We start from the raw sequence: 20272 nt of genomic DNA on the forward strand, positions 1-20272 counted from the left end.
ATTAAGAAATGATTTGAATTTTTCCACACCTGAAGCTTAATCTGCTAATTAAAACACAGCGCCCCTCGTGGACAATATAGGAACTGCATATTTTCAACTAAACGAAGTACATGTTTTTTTCAATAATTGTTTTATCATTCTCTTCCTTTTATCTTGTCCACTTGTGAAAGTCAAATCTTATTGCCACAAAGATCTTATCTTATTGCCACATTGCCAGACAGGACACTGGAAAAAAAAAAATAATAATTATAATGATAATGCATTTAGCCACAGGGCTGGACTAAATTGTTCGGGGGGCCGGATCCGGCCCGCGGGCCATATGTTTGACATCCCTGGTTTAAACGGAACCAAGTGGATCCATTTTTTGTGTTTATTTTCCAACTGACTGAAATCCGTCGCAGCGACAGAAAACTTTAACCCATGCTTTACTATAAATGGACCTGAAAAAAAAAAGGATCAATGGATTACCAGATGGACGATGGATGGGTGGATACATATATACGCAGTCAAGACATATCCATATCTTTATATAGTCTGTTACTTTTCCACTAACTTCAAACCTAGAAAATATCTAAATAAATATCCACAGAGTGGGAGCCATGTGGACCCGATCACCGCCGTTCCTGACTAATTTAAAAATGATTTAACAGCCATTTTACGCAGGCCACAGGCCAGACACCAAATTCAAACTTTACAAAATTCCCTATGCCGTGTGTGGCGAAAAATAAAATAAAATAAACATATTCAGAGTTTCTTGCACTTCCTTCAACTTTATTTCCACAGAAAATATCCCAGGTTTTAAAAACACAACTCCACTCGTCACCAAATTAAAAACTGTGGGAATCAGCGGAATCAAACATGGAAGCGGGATCAAACATGGCTGGCTGCTCGGTTTAGTACTCCTCCTCGTCTTCTCCCTCGATGGAGTCGACTCCCACCTCCTCGTAGTCCTTCTCCAGGGCGGCCATGTCCTCCCGGGCCTCGGAGAACTCCCCCTCCTCCATGCCCTCGCCCACGTACCAGTGAACGAAGGCCCTCTTGGCGTACATGAGGTCAAACTTGTGGTCGAGCCGGGCCCAGGCCTCGGCGATGGCGGTGGTGTTGCTCAGCATGCACACGGCCCTCTGCACCCTGGCCTGGTCTCCTCCAGGAACCACCGTGGGAGGCTGGTAGTTGATGCCCACCTTGAAGCCCGTGGGACACCAGTCCACGAACTGGACGGTGCGCCTGGTTTTAATGGCGGAGATGGCGGCGTTGACGTCTTTGGGCACCACGTCGCCGCGGTACAGCAGGCAGCACGCCATGTACTTGCCGCGGCGAGGGTCGCACTTCACCATCTGGTTGGCCGGGTCGAAGCAGGCGCCGGTGATCTCGGCCACGGTCAGCTGCTCGTGGTACGCCTTCTCGGCGGAGATGACCGGGGCGTAGGCGGCCAGGGGGAAGTGGATGCGGGGGTACGGCACCAGGTTGGTCTGGAACTCCGCCAGGTCCACGTTCAGGGGGCCGTCGAAGCGCAGGGACGCGGTGATGGAGGACACGATCTGGCTGATCAGCCTGTTCAGGTTGGTGTAGGTGGGGCGCCCGATGTCCAGGTTCCTGCGGCAGATGTCGTAGATGGCCTCGTTGTCCACCATGAAGGCGCAGTCCGAGTGCTCCAGGGTGGTGTGGGTGGTGAGGATGGCGTTGTAGGGCTCCACCACGGCCGTGGAGACCTGAGGGGCCGGGTAGACGGCGAACTCCAGCTTGGACTTCTTGCCGTAATCCACGGACAGGCGCTCCATCAGCAGGGAGGTGAAACCGGAGCCGGTTCCTCCGCCGAAGCTGTGGAAGATCAGGAAGCCCTGAAGCCCGGTGCACTGGTCCGCCTTAGGACACAGAACCAAGATGGGGGCTTCAAAACATTCCTCAGCCAACTTCAGAGGCAGCTGGATTATTCCGGATTCAAACACAACAGGACAGCTCAGGTTCACTGAGCACCAGAACCAGATAATGTGGTCCCGAGATGTGCAGCACGTCTGAAGAAGTGCATCTACCCACCAGTTTGCGGATCCTGTCCAGAACCGGGTCGATGATCTCCTTTCCGACGGTGTAGTGTCCCCGGGCGTAGTTGTTAGCAGCGTCCTCCTTCCCGGTGATCAGCTGCTCGGGGTGGAACAGCTGGCGGTAGGTGCCGCTGCGCACCTCATCTGAGGGGAGACGCTCGTTTTAATCAGTTTATTTGCTTCAGTTACGACCGAGCCCAAATAAAAGGTGCCGTTTACCGATGACGGTGGGCTCCAGGTCCACGAAGACCGCTCTGGGGACGTGCTTCCCCGCCCCGGTCTCGCTGAAGAAGGTGCTGGACGAGTCGTTTCTTCCTCCGACGGTATTGCCACCCGGCGTCTGGCCGTCCGGCTGGATCCCGTGTTCAAGGCAGTAGAGCTCCCAGCAGGCGTTCCCGATCTGGACGCCCGCCTGGCCCACGTGGACGGAGATGCACTCACGCTGGAGAAGGAAGGAAGGAGGGGAAGTTGGTTTCTGCAGCGCCTTCCACAGACGCAGAGTCACAAAACATTCATAGTGGAGATAATATTAAAAAAAAATAATAATAAAAAAAAAAGCTCAATAAAATCCTGACCTACAAGCCTGGTGGAACAAAACGGCTTTCAGTGGGTTTTTAAAAACAATGATTGCAAAATAACTAAAAGTGGTGCAAAATCCTTCAATTAGTGTGTGCTAATGATGTGGTTTCCATGGCAACAAAGGTTAAGCAGCTCATCTTTACTAGAACAGAGGGGGTTTAGTGAATACCTGTTTATAAAGGACAGAAATAAAAACTGTTTTTGTTTCATTTGCAGCAGAATTTCTATCTTTCATGATATTTTCTGAAGATGATGGGGATTTCTTAAACTGGCCGCGTAGAAAATGCAACAAAAAAATGACTTCTTAGCAAAGATGACCTGCAATGTGCTTTCCTCGCCAGCTAAACTTGGGTCATGTCAGCATGAAATGACCTGGAGCCACACGTGGACCTGAATGTGCTGCTGACTGCATCACCTCTTTCATATCAGGCGACATACAAATTAAAAGACAAGTCTTGAGAATCAATCATGGCGCTCAACACATTCTGATTGGTCAACGGTCTCCATAAACCCGCCCCCAGCTCAGTCAAGCGGTTCTGTCCGCTCCGCTGGCCCAAAGCTGTTGCTTTAGGCTTAGGCAGACCATGTACCGGTAGAGACAGAACCGCTGTTAATTAATCAAGCAGCTCCGGAACTTTAAAGGAAAACCCATTTGGGCTCTCTGAGTTTCGCGGTTTAAAAACGAGTTCCCTGATCACGTGACTGGCCTCCCGACCGTTTGGATTAACGGCGGGAACGAAAACCGTTAAGAGAGGTTAGACCATTTAAAAAAAAAAAGGCGCAAAGACTGACTAAACCCCATAACAATTATTTTTAAAACCGTTTTCAGAGAAAAGCCCAGATGAACCTAAAATTACAAGTTTTCTGCTTATCATAGCTATGTTATACTTTCAATTATTTTACATTGTATTGATATTTGTGTTTCTCTTCCTACCAGGTAGCAGTACAACGAAATTTAGCTCAGATATGCATCATTAATGTGTAGCTGAACGACAAAAAGAGTCTGGCTAAGTCTTTTTGTGCCAAAAGATGTCAGAAAAAAAATCCGTTAGTGAACTAAAATCTCTGCTGCTCCTCTGCGGAGTTCAAATTTTATTTTTGCCGCAATGAACAACCGGTTCATCTTTCCTGAAATAACTTTACAAGCTTACATTCCAATACAAATCTCTCCATAAACCTTAAAAACTACTCTTACCATTTTTTCGTCGTGGTATAATACTTCTATGGAAGAGTTTAAGCTTGGAAAAGTCTCACGGCGAGTCCGACTGGTGCAGGCAGCCAGACAAAATGAGGAAAGTTCGGACTTAGTGTGGACTGTTCCATTCGGCTGGGGGGGTTGGACTCTACCACTGACGGAGGGAAATCACAAGACAAACTAAAACATGATAGATAAAATATAACAAGAAAAAAACTTATGTTTAAAATGGTTTATCTAGAGCCCTATCTTTTTATTTATTTTATCTATGCAGGTTTTATCCGGTTTCAGTGTCCGATTTGATCATTTTAATGAAGCACTACATTAACCAAGGTGCTTTGCAAACTCGCTGCCTTGTTGCCTGGCAATGCGTTAGCGGTCATGGAGAAGTGCCAGTAGATCGGCTAACAGTAACAGAAGGAGAAAATATACAGTTGACCACGGATAGAATTAGGTTTCAATAGATTTTTACTTTGACTAGCTAAGAAATCTTTAACAGTTTTTTTTTTTTGTTTGCCTGTTGTCGTGAAAGAAACGGGTTAAAGGAAAATACTAGAGGACAGTCTTTCTATCCATTTGGCCATCTTTACCACTGAGGTTGAGGAGGGGAATCACAAGACAAGAAATTACAACTTGTTATTTACATATCTTGCATGTTTATCAGCCAAAAATCAAAACATAAAACAGAGGGATTATTAAATATAGTTTATTATTAGTAGTAAGGCAAGGCACATTTATTTGTATAGCACATTTCAGTACAAAGACAATCCAAAATGCTTTACATGATTAAAACATAGGAAAATGAAACAGAATAAAAGCAAGTTGGAATAAAAAGTAGAAACAAAATAAAACATGGTAAAATAGAAACTAAAAGCAAATCTTAAGAACAGTTGGACTACAAAGTTGAACTAATGATGTTTCAGTCATGTCAGGCTTTTAGGCCCATACTTTTCATCATGAAATCAAACTTTTGCACAAAAGTGTAGTAGTAGTAGTATTTGACAAAGTTCGCCTAGGATTTCCCTGTTAAAATTATTATTATTAGTAGTAGGGCTTTGCTGGAGTTTTAGCTCTAAATACTTTTTAATTAAAACCTGCACATGGAATAAATGGTTTACCAAGACGACATCTGTCCCGTGTATTTCAGTTCTAGCATGATCCATTCATTATAATCTGAGTTCAGAAATGTGAATTTACCAAAGACTCGACCTCAGTCAGTCAGTCAGTAGAACTTTATTATCGTCTCAGTGGGAAAATGTTCCTTGTCAGGTGATCAGGTGATCTTTTAATCAGGATTGTTCTGGACTGTGTAGGCGACTGGTACCCAAATGTGAGTACACTGACTTAATTGGCTGAATTTCATTTGTAGTCTGTTTTGCCTTGCGATAATAATTCTGGCATTTTGGTGCTTTTTAAATAAAACAAAACTGATATATTCCTAATGATTCCATAAAACACATATACATTTTTTTTTACTTATGTTAGAAAAAAAAACAACTAACATGACAGTCACCAGTACACCCCCTCCCCTTCTGTCCCAATCCAATCCAATTCCATTCAAAAAGTAAAACTTCTATTTTATATTCATTCAATAAACACAGACAGATATACTGCAAGTGGTTATTTCTTTTAATTTTGATGATTATAACATGACAACTAATGAAAACTCCAATGTCGGTGTCTCAGAAAATTAGAAAATTGCGAAAAAGTCCAATGTTGCACCTGGTGCCACACTCTAATCACCTAATAATTAACTCAGAACACCTTCAAAGGTGGAGAACTTGACAGTTGTCCAAAAGCTGACACCTTGCACAGGGACTGCAAGACACAGGTCATCGCTAAAGAGGCCGGCTGTTCACAGAGCTCTGTGTCCAAGCACATTAATAGAGAGGCGAAGGGAAGGAAAAGATGTGGGTAGCAAAAAGTGTACCAGCAATAGGGATGACCGCACCCTGGAGAGGATTGTGAAACAAAACCCATTAAAATGTGTGTGTGTGGGAGGGGGTTCACAAAGAGTGGACTGCAGCTGGAGTCAGTGCTTCAGTACCACCGAGCACAGACTGTATGCAAGACATGGTTTCAGCTGCCGCATTCCTGGTGTCAAGCCACTCTGGAACAAGAGACAGCATCAGAAGCGTCCCGCCTGGGACAAAAAGGACTGGACTGCTGCTGAGTGGTCCAAAGTTATGTTCTCTGAGGAAAGTCAATTCTGCATTTCCTTTGGTAATCAAGGTCCCAGAGTCTGGAGCAAGAGAGGAGGTCAACCTAACTATCTACCAGGAAGTCTTAGAGCACTTCAAGCTCCCTGCTGCTGACCGTTATGGAGATGCAGGTTTCATTTTCCAACAGAACTTGACACCTACACACAGTGCCAAAGCTACCAGTGCCTGGTTTAAGTACCATGGTATACCTGTTCTTAATTGGCCAGCAAACACGCCTGACCTTAACCCCATAGAAGATCTATGGGCTATTTTAAAGAGGAAGATGCGGTGGCGCCTCCAGAAATGTTTCATAGGGGTGGCCAGATGGGGCCACTCAAACTCTTGGGGTAGCACACTGAAACCAAAAGCCATAATTTCAGGATTTTATTCTACTGTTCTAGTAAAACTGCTTGTAGAAAACTATTTTAAAGAGCTTAAGTAAACGCCTACTAATATCTTTTGGTTTATTGTTTCATTTTTAATGTTACTAATGATCTAATGTGCATGGACCAATAACAGTACAGTTAACATTCCTTTTTATTGTGTGTATTAGGAATAAGGTATACATTTAATAATTTATTGAAAAACAAAACAATTAGTAGGGCAAAGCAGATACTGGCAGATACAAATAAAATCACGAAAGAAGGTGAAGAAGAGCGGCTGCCTTGCTTGCTGTGCATATGGGATGAAATGCTAAACTGATGCTATTGCAATTTACACTGGCGTGTGGGGTGACCTGGACATTGCACTGGGGAGGGGCAATGGTGCCACGCTAGAACTAACAATGCAGAAGACCACCATCAGAGCAACCTGGGCTCTAAGACCTGAGCTGTGCCACAGACTGATGGACTCCATGCCACGCCGCATTGCTGAAGTAGCCCAGAGAAAAAGAGCCCCAACTAAGTATTCATACTTTTCGTGTTCATACTTTTCAGATGGCCAACAATTCTGTTCAATTTGTGCTGGTCTTAAGTAATATTAAACTTTTCTGAGATACTAAATTTGAGGGTTTCCATTACTTGTCAGTTATAGTAATCAAAATTAAAAGAAATAAACACTTGAAATATGCCAGTCTCTGTGTAATGAATGAATATAAATACAGGTTTGCCTTTTTGAGTGGAATTACAGGGGGGGGAAAAAAACAGCTTTTACACCATATTCTATTATGGCCAGAACCTGTAGATTGCACAACGGCGGACTTCTGCAGTCACTAATCATGAGTTTTGAAGGAGACTAGTCAAATCAGAACTTCTTAATTTGTTTAGATATTTTTCATATTTCACTTAACCAACTTGAGACTACTTGGTGCAGATTCCTCACATAAGATTAAAAATACATTTAAATTACAGGTGTATGTGTGCGTGTGTGCGTGTGTGTGTGTGTGTGTGTGTGTGTGTGTGTGGGGGGGGGGTACTGTTGCAAGGCACTGTACAGGTCAATCCTGGAAGAAATCCTGAAGGAAAGAGGCAGAATAGCTGCTGATTAGCAGGAACTCACTTAACATCTCCTCCTCCGTCTGACCTGTAAATCACCCCAGAGGAATTTTAATACAAGGTCTCTGTGGAGAAGCCCCTCAGCTTCGAGATACGGACATCGCCCTTTTCAATACTGCTCGCTTCAGGTCCTTTCAGATTAAAGCCTCACCTTGGCCAATGTTAATGACTCCACCGTTAGGAGAACACCATAATGGTGTACTTGGCAGCCGGGCAGCTTGGATGCAGGCGTCTGTGTGTAGCAAAAAAAGTTATGAGCCAGCAATTTTTGAAGGGCCGCAGAGACGAGAAAGAAAGTTTGATTTATCGAAAAGGTCACACAATTGATTTTAATGAATCATTTATTTGGAAGAAATTCAAACCTTATGCTAGATAATATGCTGGGGGAGGGGGGGGGGGGTTACTAGGAAGTCTGTAATATTAGCATGTTAAGCCTAAGGATGAAAACTGAGGAGCAAAGTTCTGAAAAAGGGTCGATTTTAACCTTGCAAGGTCAGAAACGCCACTTCAACATTTTTTTAAACCACGCTCTAAAACTAACAAGTGCTTTCTTCATTAACGGGGCTTACAGGTTCACAGACAAATTAACATGACTATTGGTTGTTCTCGGAGAAAGTTTTAATTTATGAGCTAAAAACAAGACAATAAAACTATTTCACCCCGAAAAAAAAGATATCAGTTTATTTTCTTATTGTTGTAACAGAAGCAAAAAGAAACATCTTAACTCAAATTCTCTGCATGACAAAGGAACTACAATCAACAAGTCTGTAAACATACAAATGATAACGCAGATTTTAATGTAACACATAAACCTATTGAAAATGAAGATGGCGTGAAAACGTACCACAGAAGTACTTTAAGTGCAACAAATGTATTTTTTCCACACAATGTCTGCTTAACAATACAATTAAATACGTCCCTAAATAAAACATGTTGCCTGCAGTATATACAACAATAACAAAAAGGTCAATGCCAAATTCTGAAACATAAATTATTCACCATCTTCGTCTAGTAATCCACATTGAAGCCAGCTTTAACAAAAAAAACGGTTTAATAAGTCATTACATTAATAGTGCAGAGCTGCATGAACAGGATGTGTTTAAATAAAAAGCTTTACTCTAAATGATCAGAGCATCCAAACCGTTCCAGCAGGTTTAAACTCCAGCGTCACGAAACATTTTAACACCCGTGGATGTTTCCTTAACGTGTCCGTAGCTCAACGCAAAAAAATCTGGACCCAGCTTTTCATGTTAAAAAAAAAAACCTTTGCGAGAAGAAAGCGGTTTTTAAAAGTAACCCTCCAGAGGGTGCGTGGCGGAAGACCAGAGAGACGCCATGAACCCACACGGTGGTGGCGGCATCATGCTGTGGGGATGTCGTGTTCAGCAAGGAAAAAAGAAAAGAAAAAAAAAAGCTGGTCAGTTGCTTGGAAGAAAACGGAGAGCGGAGATGCGGGACCACCCTAAACACAGACAGAGCTACAGGGATTTAGATCAAAGCATGTCCATGGGCCGGACAAACTCCAGATTTAAAAATCACACTGAGAGCCTTTATTAGGAAATTGCTGCTTTCCCCATCAGCCAGTGCAAAACGGCGAAGGCATGAGGCAGAATAATGCTCTAAAGTTTAGCAACACGGATTAAAAAGGATGGTAGTGGCACAAATAAGGACGACGGCCTGATGAACATATTGAAGTAACTGTAGTCAACAAAGAAAGCGTGTCCAGTTCATCATCAGCCACGTTCCTGTCTGCTCTCCTTCCTCCCTTCCTTCATCCTCTTCTCCTTCTCTCCTCCTCCTGGCAGTGAAAACATTTTCAGCGCTTCTTTCTCGAAGCCTTCCATTTCGTCCTCCAGATCGCTGTCTTTCTCTCCGCCGTCCTCTCCCTCCACCAAGTCTTCCAAAATATCCGCCAGGTCGTCAGCGAAGTCCTGGAAGCTCCTCTGGTCGTGCACAAAAGTCCCATCCTTGAAGAACTCCGAGGCGAGCTTTCTGAGCTCGGCCGTTCTGGATCCGTCCACCCCGGCCTCCTCCGCCCTGGCGAGGTACGTTTGCAGGAGGGATTGGAACTCGGCCAGCGGCACAGGGAGGAGCCCCTCGTTCTGGGCGCAGGCCTCCAGCGTGTGGCACTGCTGCGGCGGCCTGGAGTCGTGTTGGAGGCGCTCCCTCTGTTGGAGCCAGTACTCTGGTTGTCCCACAGAGGATTTAGAGTGGCTGTGGTCGGGCTTTCGCTCTCCATACAGGTGCTCCCCCTTGTGGCCGTGGTGACCTGGAGACTTCTGGTTGTTTCTGGTTTTCGGTGAGTGCGCCTGGTCTTTTCCCCAGTCTGCCTTGTGTCTTTTCTCTTTCAGTTTCGTCTCTTTGATCAGAAACTGCTCCGAGGTCTCGTCCTTCGCCTTCAGCTCCTTCTCTTGTTTGCCATTTTTGCTCTTCCTCTCATACTCATTCCCCAGTTTCCTCTCATCCTTCGCCGTCCTCTCTTTGCCCTGGCTTTTGACATTGTCCCGCTGCTTTCTCTCACCCTTTTCCTTGCCTTCCTGACCGTGATCCTTGCCAGCTTTCTCCTTCCACTCAGCATCTTTCATATCTCCTTTCTGCCTCCCATCTTTTCTTTCCTGCTTTTCCTTTGCTCCATGTTTCCCTTTCTTCCACCCCATCTCTTCTCCTCCGTCTGGCTTCTGATTCTTCCCTCCCCGCCACTCTTTCTCCTTCTTCCCTGTCCATTCCTCACCTTCGTGCACCTTCTCAAAGATTCCCTTTTTCCAATTGCTCTCTTCCTTCCACTCTTTCCTACCTTCCTTGTTCTTCCAGGGCCTTCCCTCATCTCCTCGTTCACCTTTCCCTTTCTTCAGCTCTTTCTCCTTCCACTGTTTTGTCTCATCACTTTGCCTCTTTTGCTTATCTGGCTCACCCTTGTTCCTCTCAAACTTGCCATGGTCATGTTTTCCCTTCTTCCCCTCCTTTTTATCTCCCTTTTTAACCTCCTTTTCATCTCCTTCCTTCCTTACAGACTTATCTTTATCCTTCCACTGCTTCTTGTCATTCATTTCATATTTATCCCTTTTTGGATCCTTCTTCTGCCTCTGGGGTTCCCACGTCTTCCTGGACTGTTTTTCAGCTGCGTCCTGCCTGCCATCCTCTGTTTGGCCACTAGGTGGTACTGTAGAGGGCTTCATCCTTGCTTGACCGGACGCTGAAAGAGACACAGAAGTTAAAAATGAGACATGAAGTCTGCAATAAAAGCAAAAGACTAATCTGGCTCTGCTTTCCCTTGCTGATTTAGTTGGTAAGCCCCTTCACCTGCTCACTCTGTGCTTTTGTACCTGGGGAGACTTTTAAGTGTGCTACAGTGGATCTCAGGGTTTCTAGCTCTTTCTGTAGGGTCGGGACAGACTCCAGCTCCTTCTTCATCTTGTCGTTCTCTTTCTGAAGGACTGGGAGAGATGCAATCTCTGTCTTCAACCTACTGTTTTCCTTCTCCACCTCCTCCCAAAGCAGCCGCTCCTTCACTCCCTCCGCTGCCTGCTCCTTGGCTACTTTTAGCTCCTCTTTCTGTGCCTGGTAGGAGGGGGGGGGGGGGGGGGGAAATAACGGAGAGGTAATGAAGGTCCCATGAGCACGCTACGCACCCGCTGACACATTTACGCAAAGACTCTCATTTGTTTTACACATATATATACATAACGAATGCGCTAAAGTGAGACGAAGCAGCAGACAGAATGGAGTCACACCTGAAGTTGAGCTTGGAGTGCAGAAATCTGCTGGTTCCCTTCAGCTAGCTTACTCAGGAGCTCGGAGCTGTTGGCGTCCAAATGTGGAGATACGTCGGGATTAAGCCACTCCTGTCAACAAATTACACACACAGAGAAAAAACAGAGGCTGAATTTGCACCACTTGCACCAGACTGACTCGATATAAACAAGAACAAACAATTTCCAAGCAGAAAGTGGTGAACAGCTGGTGATGCACTGCTGCCCAGGTCTGTCTAACAAGCACGGCACAGTAAATGCGTGTATTTTAAGGTCATTGCTCTACAACTGCTACTATTTAATATTTTTATCATGTAATATTTTGAAATAATCATGTACGTAGTCACAAATTTACTTTTTCAAAGTTTTGCTGCGAGTATATGTGATAAACCAACATAAAGTAGTTAATAATTGTTAATAAACCAACATAAACTAGTTACAAAATTTTAAGTGGAGGGAAAGGAAACATGGTTTTAAATGAAACAAAGTGAAAAAAAAAAGTTTTCCATATCCCCTGACTACTTTAAAGGATGACCTCTCGCTGCATTTAAAGCTGCAAATTTATAGGCATGACTGTACTGGCCTTGCACATCTACAGACCAGCTCTGCCCATTTTTGGTAAAATAGCTCAAGTTCATTTAGATGGAGACAGCCTGAACATTAGTTTTTAAGTTGCTGTAGATTCTCAACAGGGATTAAACTTTGACTGGGCCATTGGAAAAGACAAGTGTGCTTTGCTCTGAACCCTTCCTTTGTAGCTCAGGTTTCAAGATTGGGGTCGTTTTCCTAACAGAAGACGGACACCTGCCTCAAACCTTTAGCAGCCTCTAACAGGCATAACCCTGGATTTAGTTCCAATTATCTTTCGAGATTTGTAGAATCCAAAACTATTTATCTGTCAACAGACCCTCCCCAAACCATCTCCTCAATGGTTTTTGGTACACTGAAAGTGAGACCTCTAATACTTTCTTCAAATAATAGCTATCACTCTGCAGTCTTGCATAAAGGCCACATTTGTGGAGTATATAACCAATAGTAGTCTAATCAACCAACTCTTCCCTATGTGCCCTATTTGTACAGTCAGGTATATTTGGTAATTACATTTTACCTTGTGTGACTCTACATTTGCGGCCGGTACACCTGCATTTCCCCACTGAGGGACGATAAAGGATACCTATATTCTATTTTTAACTTGGATCTCAACAGCTTCTCCAGAGCTACAATGGGCCACTGGACTGGTTTTCTAATTAACTAGCTCCTTGCACAGCCTGTCAGATGGACGGCCATATTTACAGTAGCTTGGTTAGTAGTAGTAGTTTTAGTACTAGTGGTAGTAGTGTCATTCTCTTCCCACTATCACATAACTGAGCAGCGTTCTCTGAGATAAGCCAACTCTAAATCTGGAAGACAGTTGGTTGCAATATTTTGGGTTTTTTTGCGGGTATCACCATAATGGCAACTAAACACAAACGTTTTTGATTTTACTTGGTTTTTTTTTAAACTAATACATCAGTTCCTTTCTCTTAATCGGTTGCAATATTGCATTTTGACACAATAAAAAAAAAAAGCATACACTTCAATGGTATTATATTGGGATTTTATGTGAAAGACCAAGACAAAAAGTTGATGGGTTTAAATAATTTTGCAAGACACTTATGCTACGCAAAAATACATTTAAAAAGAAAGCCCCAATCTTGTACAAATGAACTTGAAAAACCTAAAAATCGTCTTTCTCTCAGGCAGTGATCTGACATTCCAGTCGTCGAGCACCGATGTCCCGCAACTTGTGTCCCTTGCCTTACCCACCCGAGTCGAACAGCTAATCTGCCTCTCTGGTATGCAGTCAAGCTTTGCAGAGTTGTGCAAATGAGCTCATACTGGAGTGCGGTGTGATGAAGCAGAGACGCATCCAATGGTTGCAGGACACCAGCTGTCGAGGACTGGAGTTCCAGACCACTGATCCGAGGCAGCACACGTTTTGAAACACAATTGTTGCACCCTCAATGTGTGCCGTATTAGTAGCACAAAACACTCCATTAGACTACAGTTCTTTGGTTGCTTTCCATCCACAGTACTTTTGCTCAGTTGAACAGACGCTCACAGAAGTGGATGCTCACAACCAAATCTGATGAAAACCAGCAAGACTTGTTGAAGCATTGGAGAAGATAAAAGGGTGATGGAAATCTGGCTTAATCCACGTTAGATGGGAATTGGTCTGACATTATTAGATAGCTTAATCAAAGATACGATGGTTTCATGATAAAAATTTAAAACAATTATAACATGTTGTAATTGCTTTTTGTTTAAAAAGAAAAAGTTTTGGCAATCAGTCCATAGCTTCACAACTGTTGTAAACAGCATCACTATAACCGTTAGTCCTTTAGTTTTCACACTGTGATTATTTTTAATAGGAAATATTTACAATTGTATTATAATTTTTTCACTAACAACGCCTGTTATTTTATTCTGTCTCTATCCAATGTTTTAACCCGCTTACTAATGCATGACCCTTGCATTGTCGTTTTTATGCCGTTACTAAACCCTTTGTTACTGCTGCTTGTGCTTAAAATAACTGCTGTTTCCACAGACTAATTTTACTTGTATTATTGCGTCTTTACTGTCGCTGCTTTAATGCTACAATGGAATAACACAGCCCTAATATTTTGTTTCAACTCTAGTTTAACACTTTATAATATTTTATGCTTCTTTTAGGGTGCCACCGTACAACAGGCAAACAGGACTATAGATGAAAATTAGCCTTTGGCCAACTCTGACATGTTACAGGTGTATCGTCGTCGATATGCACTGTCCTGGTAAATAAAGAAATACAGAAAATATATTTATATAAAAAATAAATAAAAACACACAGCCAGTCTTTCCCGCATATATAAAACGCAGCCGCCTTCTCACAGCTAGCTGACCTGCAATCCATAGCAACGGGTTGGGGAGGGGCACAGCTACATGAGCCTATGCTCCGTAAAACCAGAGACGACTTCCGCTGGCTCCTGATTAAAAGGACTTTAAAAATAGCATAAACCGTAGACAAGAAAGCCTTCTGGTTATCGGTCCAGACTGTTCTAGTCACTGATGAAATTTGTATTGCAATTGCACAATTTCCCATCTGGTGCAGCTCCGTTTCATTGCTTTAAACAGCCTACCGTCCAGGAACAAAACGGCATCATAAAGATAAGAAGGGGACCAACTTTAATCTCCCATCTCGGGCTTGCTCAGTGTACGCTGTGTCCTTTGATGATCTAAAAAAAAAAAAACTGTCTCTCCCCTGAGTATATTTAGCTCAGTTTAAAGGCAGCTGAGCAGTGATCTTGTATGCATTTTTGCTCTGTGAAAGAGGAAATGATTCCCTCTCAAAATAAAGCTGCAAATTGATGTTTATATAAAAGCACAGAGCGACTGGACGGCGCTGATGGGGGACCTGTTGAAAATGCTTTAAAATGTCTAAAACCGTCTACTCCTGTGTGGGCATCATAACTCACTAACCTCACAGTAAACACTGTGACTTTGAGGAAGGCGGTTTCAATCAGAAATACATTCATCTTTTGTTTATAAAAGTATTTTGTGATGCATGAATCCATTTGCTGCTTTCTATTTTTCCACTTGCGACCAAACGTTTTTTCATATCTGATCTTTTGGCATGAGCTTATTGAGCAACAGTGATATCTGCCCTGGGGGAACATGGTGAGCAGTACACAATCACAATGATTGAATAAAGCATTAAATCAAATATGCTTGGAGGAATTTCTGTAACGTCGCTACTTGAGTTACTTGTGGAATCGATTCAGCCCCACACTGTACACGTACAAATTCATACACACTGGATAAATGTGATGTCAATAAAAACAGACAGAAGAGAGGGAGACTGACCTGTTTTCCTGGTGTTTCTGCATCCTTCAGTTCCCTTGTTGTATAATCACCCTCTGCAAATCATTATAGGCAGTAGAATCAATGTGGATGACTGTAACTTCAAATCAGCATAATATCTTTAGCTTGTAAAAAGGTAAGCTGCACAAATAATAAAAATGCCAAGCAAAAAATGTTCTGCAAATTTAAAGATAGAAGGAATGTATAAACCAATATCAACTTTTCTAAAAAAAAAAGGGGGCAAGTTTGCAAACTTCTGGATAAAAACTAGAAAATTCTTGTTTTATTTTAACCTCAAACTGTATAAAATTCCTTTCACTGATCGCAATAAGCATGATGGTCAGGCTACTAGACCCTTCAGACTTTAGTGTAGCTAATTTATGTGTCATTTTAATATCAATGTCAGGACAAACCAAAACAAAGCGAAAGCACTGGGGACTTTAAATGCGGATTTTGAAAAGCATCCCATGCAAAGTTCTGCGTGCACTTTTTTCAAAACACACTGCTGCCAAGAAGAGTTGCATTATTTTACATCCGTGTACACACAACAGGACTAATAAAAACAGCCTACCCTCGTCGAAGTCCATGAAGACACCTGCAGGCATAATGCACCTCAGTCTCAGAGCCTCCCTTTAGTCTTGTTATTTTATTACTTCCCACTTTTATGTGTTTAAAGCCTAAAACGCCGTGACAAAAAGGCAGAGGAGTGATGCTCACCAGAGAAAAAGACGGTGCCGAGGCCCAACAGAATGAGAGCGGCCAGGATGCATTTGTTAAGAGAGAACACGCCGTCGTTCTCTGGCTGCGGCACCTGAAATTCTTCTTCCACTTCTTCCTCTTCCTCCTCTTTTCTTCCAATCTGCTCCAGGAGAGACTTTTTCCTCCTCTCCTCTAGCTCTACCTTCTCCCCTTTGTTCTCTGTCCTTTCTTCACCGACTCCTGAACACAAAGGGGGAAGAGATCTTTAACAATGCCGCATTTGGACACCTATTGAAATGAACTTTCTGTGCTTTACTGCAAATAAAAAGGTTTTTATGTTCAAACTCAGCTCTGATACATATTTTATAAGAGTATTATGAAACTGCCACTTTAATAGGTACATGTAGATAGGAATGGATCAGTACCACCCTTTGGCTTCAGAACTGATGATATCTTAGTAGCATCAATTCAACAAGATGTTGGAAACATGCCTCACAGATTTTGGATCATATTGACATGATGGCATCACATAGTTGCTGCAGATCTGTCGGCTGAACGTCCATGATGGAGTTCTGTCTTGGACTGAGATCCGGTGACTGTGGAGGCCACTGGAGCACGTTTAACTCCTGCTCATGTTCAACAACGCAGTTTGGGATTAGCTCTTTAGGACATGGCGAATCATCCAGCTGTTAGTAGCCATCAGACGATTGATTAAAAGTGATGAAGGTTTAAATGATGCTGCTTTGGCAGGAGACCCAAAGATATCAAAGAAAAAAAACATATCATTACACCCCCACAAGCCTGAACCAGGTGGTAGGGCCTGAATTTTAGACCCCACCATCTTAATGTTGCAGGTAAAAAAAATAAACAAATAAAAATCAAGGCTTTTTGGACCATTACCATCTAACTATGGTAATCTGTTACAGAACAGTAGAAAATGGTGATCCTCTGGCCATGGAGTGCCATCTACCCCAACTGGTTGTTGGGAGGCCTGCTGGATTTCTGTTTTACCATCAAAAACATAAAAGTATTTTTGATATCTAAATGAAATCAGTTTAAAGTTATTGCCCACTATTGTGGGCTTGTTTATCTTTCAAAGGCTCCTGGAAACATGTCAAGAGTTCATGGCATTATGAACTTTGTCTCGGCGGTGGGAATGACGTCCACCTAAGATGGGAGCTTCCTTGCTAAGAGTTAGATTAAATTTGCCAATTAGTCTGGTGTCTAAATGCTAGCCATAGACAACTATAATATTTTTTTCTCTTAACTTTATTGCTTAAAACACAAATGTAAAGAGATAGTTTATATCCATTTACAGTTCAGAAGGTTTCTATCAGCCACCTTTCCTACATTTTACATGTCCACGCTGCCATATTGCCAAACACAGGATCACAGGAGTTTTTACACCCCCACACAGGATTTAAATTAATATTTTTGTTGCATTTGCCTCTAGAAACTTGGGAATCCCACTTCCTAGTACAAAAAAAAAAACAAACAAAAAAAAAAAAAACACTCCATCGGATCTTTCAGCAAGACAGTAATGCAAAAAAAAAAAAAAACGTGGCCCAGTCAGCCCAGATAAGGTTAACCAGACAAAAACTTTTTTCTTATAGAAAAAAACTCTTTTCTTATAGAAAAAGACTGCACTGTATCCTAGTGGCAAAGGAGGATTTAGAGAAATATAAACAGTTAGGATGCTAATAATTGTTGAACTGGTTAAAAACAACTATTTTTATTAAAACATGACACATTTTTCTAAACTGAAAACATTTTCTCAAATTAAAAGTTAAAATTGTTTTAGAGGTTAATAGATAATTTTTCACATAATGCAGCTGCAATAAAACAAATTTACCCACATTTATGGGAGATCAGTGCTGTGTGTTAATAACCCAACAACCTGACCATCTTTCCGTGTCACTGGTGTGTGGATACTCACCTGACTCCTCTCCCTCCGGGTGCGCCTCCTCCTTATTTTGCAGATGCAGTTCTTCTTCTTGTGGAAGCTCCTCTTGAGCCTGTGAAAACTCTGCACCTCCAAGAGTCTCTGTGCCGAGCAGTGAGACTGGGGGCCCGTCGAGGGAAGGTGTCAGGAGGGTGTAGGAGTCGGAAGATGAATCCGGGTCAGGGCCAGACTGCGTCGTTCCCTCGGGTCTGCTCTTCACGTCGGCCCGGTCCGAGGTGCCGGGCGCATCCACGGACAGAGGAACAGAGGAGTGCTGATCTGAGTCTGCGCTTTGATCTGCTCTTTTTTCTTCAGATACCTAAAGGAGAGAACATGTTTTTCTTAAAAAAAAGGTTCAAAACTTTTGAGGGTAAAGGACAACAACGATTCTCCAGCAAAGTAAAAATAAGCGAACCTAAGATTAAACGGTAAATAAAAGCAATTGATCATTGGCTAATTTTAAATGCTCAAAAATAAAGCAAGAGGACAACACAAAGTACTGTTACATAATACAGTGTCATGAGTTTTGCTGTCTTACTAGGTAATCCTCCTCAGGGAGTCTTTCTGCAGACTCGGCACTTTTTGCAGGCTGGTTTTTCTCTCCAGGTCCTGGTTCGTCAAGAAAGAACAGGAGAGGAAGCATTTAAAGCAGCAGTTCAGCGTCGTTCAACCGTCACTTTTATAAACGGGAACCATTCAGGCTGCAGTAAAACACTGAGCACTTTTGACCATAACCGATGGCCGAATTCGGCTTTGATATTAATTCTGATCAAGAAAACACAGGAAATGAATGTTCAGATGAAACAAAGTTTTAAAATAGCATTAGTTTGCCATGGCTAAAGAGACAAAAAAAAACAAAAACAACACTTATTCAAGCAAAGAGCATGAGCCATAAAAATAAAATGCAGCCCTCAATTAGACAGTTTGCAGAACAATGTTTTATTAGCGATGACTGGAAGTAGTCGTCTTCTTCTGTATCGCCACATCAGTACCAGATTATTGTGAGGAACTTAAACTGGATTTAAACTGATGCAGGTTTATAACATGTGTATAGCTGTCAGAGCTGATAACTGGATAATAAAAATGTTTTTAAAGTGGTCAATACTTCTCCAGAATTCTCTCTAAATATTTTGTGGGATTTGGGTTGCTTATTTTTTATGTTTTTTACCCACACCTTTGCCTTAAGAATTGTATCATTTAGAAAACGCGCCGCATTGATGTGCACAGTGCCAGACACCTTACCTCCACTTTGGCCATGGCAAACTCTACATTTTATTATAAAAAAAGAAATTAAAAACCTAGACTTTTTTAAAAACATTTAACAGCCTATACAATCCCCTTTAAAGCACTGTGAGCTCAACATGATTGGACAAATGGATATACAAAAGTATAAATAATATATTTATGCTTTTGTATAAAGACAGGAGAAAACACTTCAGATTTTTCGCAAAACAAATTTTGCAGAAGTCTTTTCCGTTGAGGAATAAGTAAGGACAACCCAACGTACAGCTAGGATTAAAATGGCTGAAATTCCCACGTAAACACATCGGGCACACGTAACATTATCCTTACTCAGCATTTTACTTTCTTTTTTTATTTTATTTAACCAGGAAAAGTCTCATTGAGATGAAACTTTTGAAAGTTTCCTCAGTTTCTTATGTACACATAAGAAACCCCCCTAACATCTCACAGCGGGAGGTGAGGAGTGGGCAAACTTTCCTCAGACCGACGTCAGTAGATGGGTTGATCTTATGCCAGACAAGTGAAGGAAGCTTTAAGGGGGAAGGAGTGTCCAAACTTCTTCTTTAGTTAGATCACAGCTTTTTGGTTCTCTAATAAATAAGAGAGTTTATTTTAAGGCGTTTATATGTACCCTACATACCTTACATTTCCGAGATTAGCGAGCATAACTTTATTCAAAGTTAGTCCAGATTCTCCGTTCATCACAAAACCCAGGCACTTGATTGGCATGTTGCGTAATTCATTGTAAATATTTTCATGTGGGTAAAAAAAAAATAATAATTGATTTCATACTGTAACGAGACCTGCAGCAGATGTATGGCTTTCTTCATGCTGCTTTGTTCCCTCTGCGAGGGGGCCTCAGGGTTTCAGCAACCGTCTCCTATGATGATCAGAGAGTCCGTCAGAAGACAGAAAGCCATTTAGGTAAAATAAAAAAATACATTAAAATATGTCAAATTGTATAGGAAAAAAACATTCGTATGTGTGTGTACAGAAACCTTTTGATTGACTGAACTTCGTTCATCTTCTATTTACAACGTTCACATGAAAAATGTTTTTAAAACATAATGACACAAACCTAATTCATATCAGGTGACCCGAAAGGGAAATTACTGGGGCAAGGCTTTTTCCTTCCTTCCTCTTTCTAGAAGACTAGCTTAATAGGGTCAGCCAGTGTGACTTAACATTTTAAACAAGTGATCATACCTCAGATTGAGGATGTGTCCAAACTGTTGTTGGCGGCACCGCCCA

General features: G+C 42.2%; 2 protein-coding genes across 2 annotated transcripts; both read right to left on the reverse strand.

Annotated features, from left to right (window-relative positions):
• Positions 1 to 757: 757 nt before the first annotated feature.
• On the reverse strand, positions 758 to 3956 carry LOC105928458 (tubulin alpha-1C chain-like). The gene is made up of 4 exons (XM_036134064.1): positions 3817 to 3956; positions 2262 to 2484; positions 2038 to 2186; positions 758 to 1865 (listed from the first exon to the last, which is right to left on the reverse strand). Exons 1-4 carry the CDS (start codon positions 3817 to 3819, stop codon positions 894 to 896), a joined length of 1347 nt encoding a protein of 448 aa, XP_035989957.1. The 5' UTR covers positions 3820 to 3956; the 3' UTR covers positions 758 to 893.
• A 4207-nt stretch (positions 3957 to 8163) lies between these two features.
• On the reverse strand, positions 8164 to 20045 carry LOC118557553 (DNA ligase 1-like). The gene is given in 11 exon segments (XM_036127734.1): positions 8164 to 10703; positions 10834 to 11068; positions 11242 to 11352; positions 15142 to 15194; positions 15710 to 15733; positions 15856 to 16077; positions 17774 to 18098; positions 18318 to 18388; positions 19825 to 19876; positions 19878 to 19901; positions 20037 to 20045. Coding segments are annotated over 11 exon segments (2586 nt in total). The 3' UTR covers positions 8164 to 9243.
• Positions 20046 to 20272: the final 227 nt, after the last annotated feature.

Source organism: Fundulus heteroclitus, chromosome 3 (assembly GCF_011125445.2).
Source record: "Fundulus heteroclitus isolate FHET01 chromosome 3, MU-UCD_Fhet_4.1, whole genome shotgun sequence".
NCBI classification, from domain to species: domain Eukaryota; kingdom Metazoa; phylum Chordata; class Actinopteri; order Cyprinodontiformes; family Fundulidae; genus Fundulus; species Fundulus heteroclitus.